The 2,249-nt window shown below is 30.5% G+C and overlaps 1 protein-coding gene across 1 annotated transcript; it reads right to left on the reverse strand.

Moving 5' to 3' along the window:
* LOC122268302 (uncharacterized) lies at positions 1–1,844 on the reverse strand. The gene is made up of 2 exons (XM_043056233.1): positions 1,791–1,844; positions 1–1,317 (listed from the first exon to the last, which is right to left on the reverse strand). The coding sequence occupies exons 1-2, from the start codon at positions 1,842–1,844 to the stop codon at positions 1–3; spliced, it is 1,371 nt and encodes a 456-aa protein (XP_042912167.1).
* Between the last annotated feature and the right edge of the window lie 405 nt (positions 1,845–2,249).

Below are 2,249 nucleotides of genomic sequence, written 5' to 3' on the forward strand. Positions count from 1 at the left end.
TTACATTGTCTTACCAAAGACTGCGTTATTCATTAGTTTATAAAAAATTTTTTGGAAATCATTTGTCGCTGATTGACGGAGTTGAGTGTTTAAATCAATATATTCCTTAAGCCAAGGTGATTGCTCAAATTCCAAAACGCGGTGAATTGTTTTTATAACTAAACCGAATTTAACAAATTGTTTTAGATTTCGGTAATGCAAGACATATTTTTCTTTGTCATTCAAAGTAGTTAAGAGACGCTTTTCTTTACAACCAGGAGGTATACAAGTTTCAGGCGCAAGGGGTAAGTCCAAATGATCATCATGGAGATCGAAAGGGTACATGAAGTCCACTTCAAGAATATATCCAATCGTGTTATCGTCGGGAATTTTTAAAATTTCTTCTATCGTTTTATTGTTTACCCATTTATATCCCTTTAAAGGGATATATTGGGATTGGGCCCACCCGTAGAGATTGTTGGCATCGATATAAAGTAAATAATTACTTGATAGATTTTTATCGTATTGATCAGATAAAAATTTATTGTTTGCTATGGCATATCGATGTGAACATTGTGATATACCTCCTCTTACACCTTTTTCAATAAAAAGAAGCATATCGCAGTCGGTTAAAAGCTCTATTTCCACTTTAGTCTTTCTCAACATTGAATCCCACGAAAGGCCTGGGGCAGTGTAGTACCACGTGGGGTCTAAACCATATGTATCATGACAGACATTTCTAAAATTATCAAATATGCCTGCTAATAGCAAAACGTCAGTCTTGACATATAGGTCGGAATATTCCCCCAAATTTCTAATACTGAAGCTTTCCCATATTTGCTGAGCATGTTGATATTTTTCATCACTAATGTGACACTCATTTAGTTTACTATAAAAATCTTGTTTAGGGGGTAAAGTTTCAATATTAAAGCATTCCGAATTGTTAATGAAATCGTATGGGTATATAACTTTGCGTAAAAGTAAAGGAACCTTTTCTAAAGGAAAATGACTTTTGATATGTTTAAATTTATCGGGAGTTTCTGCAAGATTTTTTACTAAAGAATCCAAACTACTTGACATAAAACGAAACGAATCTAAAAATCTAAGAGTTATTTTTCCTTGCGTCTTTTCAGAAATTGAGATATATTTCTCGGTGTTTTCGGGAATGATAGAAATATCCCCATCATCAGAGCCTAACTCACTAACAAAAAGGTGACTATCATAACCTGATAAATTATGAAATATAATTGGTATAAAATCAGGTACCGTTGCTTTAAGATTACATTCGTTACGACTAGGTCCCCTAAATCTTTGCGTCAGGTGGCAGTGGTCTTTTACCTAAAATATAAAATATTTAATCGGTCAACTAAAAAGAAATATCATAGCCTTTTCTTTAATTTCTAAATGTAAATGAAACTATATATATATATAATAATTCGAGTTTGTGCAATAAATTTAATGCTGTTGCTATTTATGTAAACATGCTTATAGACTCTAAATATCATAGTCCATTCTTTAATTTAAATGAGATCACTTAAAATCATGTACACTTACCCTTTTACAAAAATAAAGAAATTGTATGAAAAAAAAAATTTAATCTAAAAGAATAGAATTAGTCGAAAAATATAATTTATTAATTTTTTTTTTTTTAAAAAAAAAAGTTCTATTTAGCATTTACTTTTATGATTTTCTAATGTGTAAACATATTTATAAACATGTTAAACACTGTATTAAATATATAGCTCTATTTTTAAGAAGTACATCTTAACAAAAAAAAATATTATTAAATAACTTTATAAAAATAAACATACCTTATAATTAGATTCCGTGAAGCGTCGGTTACACATATAACAAGTTTCTGCCATTGTATATGCTACAAATTCAGCATCTGTTAAAGGAAACATTGGTAAAGGATTCTTATATTTGGATTCGATTAATTTAGCTTCATCTTATAGCATCCTCATGAAGACGGGTACGGCATCAGCACCACGAGAGACTACTGGAGGTTTATATTCTTTACCAAAATATGATACATAGTAGCAAAAACTTATAGCTTCATGCTTTTGATATAATTCCGTGTAGGAACTCTGTGAATTTGGACAACATGAAGCTATAGGTTTGGTTAGACATTCAAAATCAGCATAAATTACGAATGGTATTTTATGTATATGCTTAAAGTTCTTAAAATGAATCCATTTTTCTTTCTCTGTAGGCATTAAAACACGGACTGCCTCATGACTATCACAGTTCAATCTGTGCTCATTTAAGTT

Source organism: Parasteatoda tepidariorum, chromosome 8 (genome assembly GCF_043381705.1).
Source record: "Parasteatoda tepidariorum isolate YZ-2023 chromosome 8, CAS_Ptep_4.0, whole genome shotgun sequence".
NCBI classification, from domain to species: domain Eukaryota; kingdom Metazoa; phylum Arthropoda; class Arachnida; order Araneae; family Theridiidae; genus Parasteatoda; species Parasteatoda tepidariorum.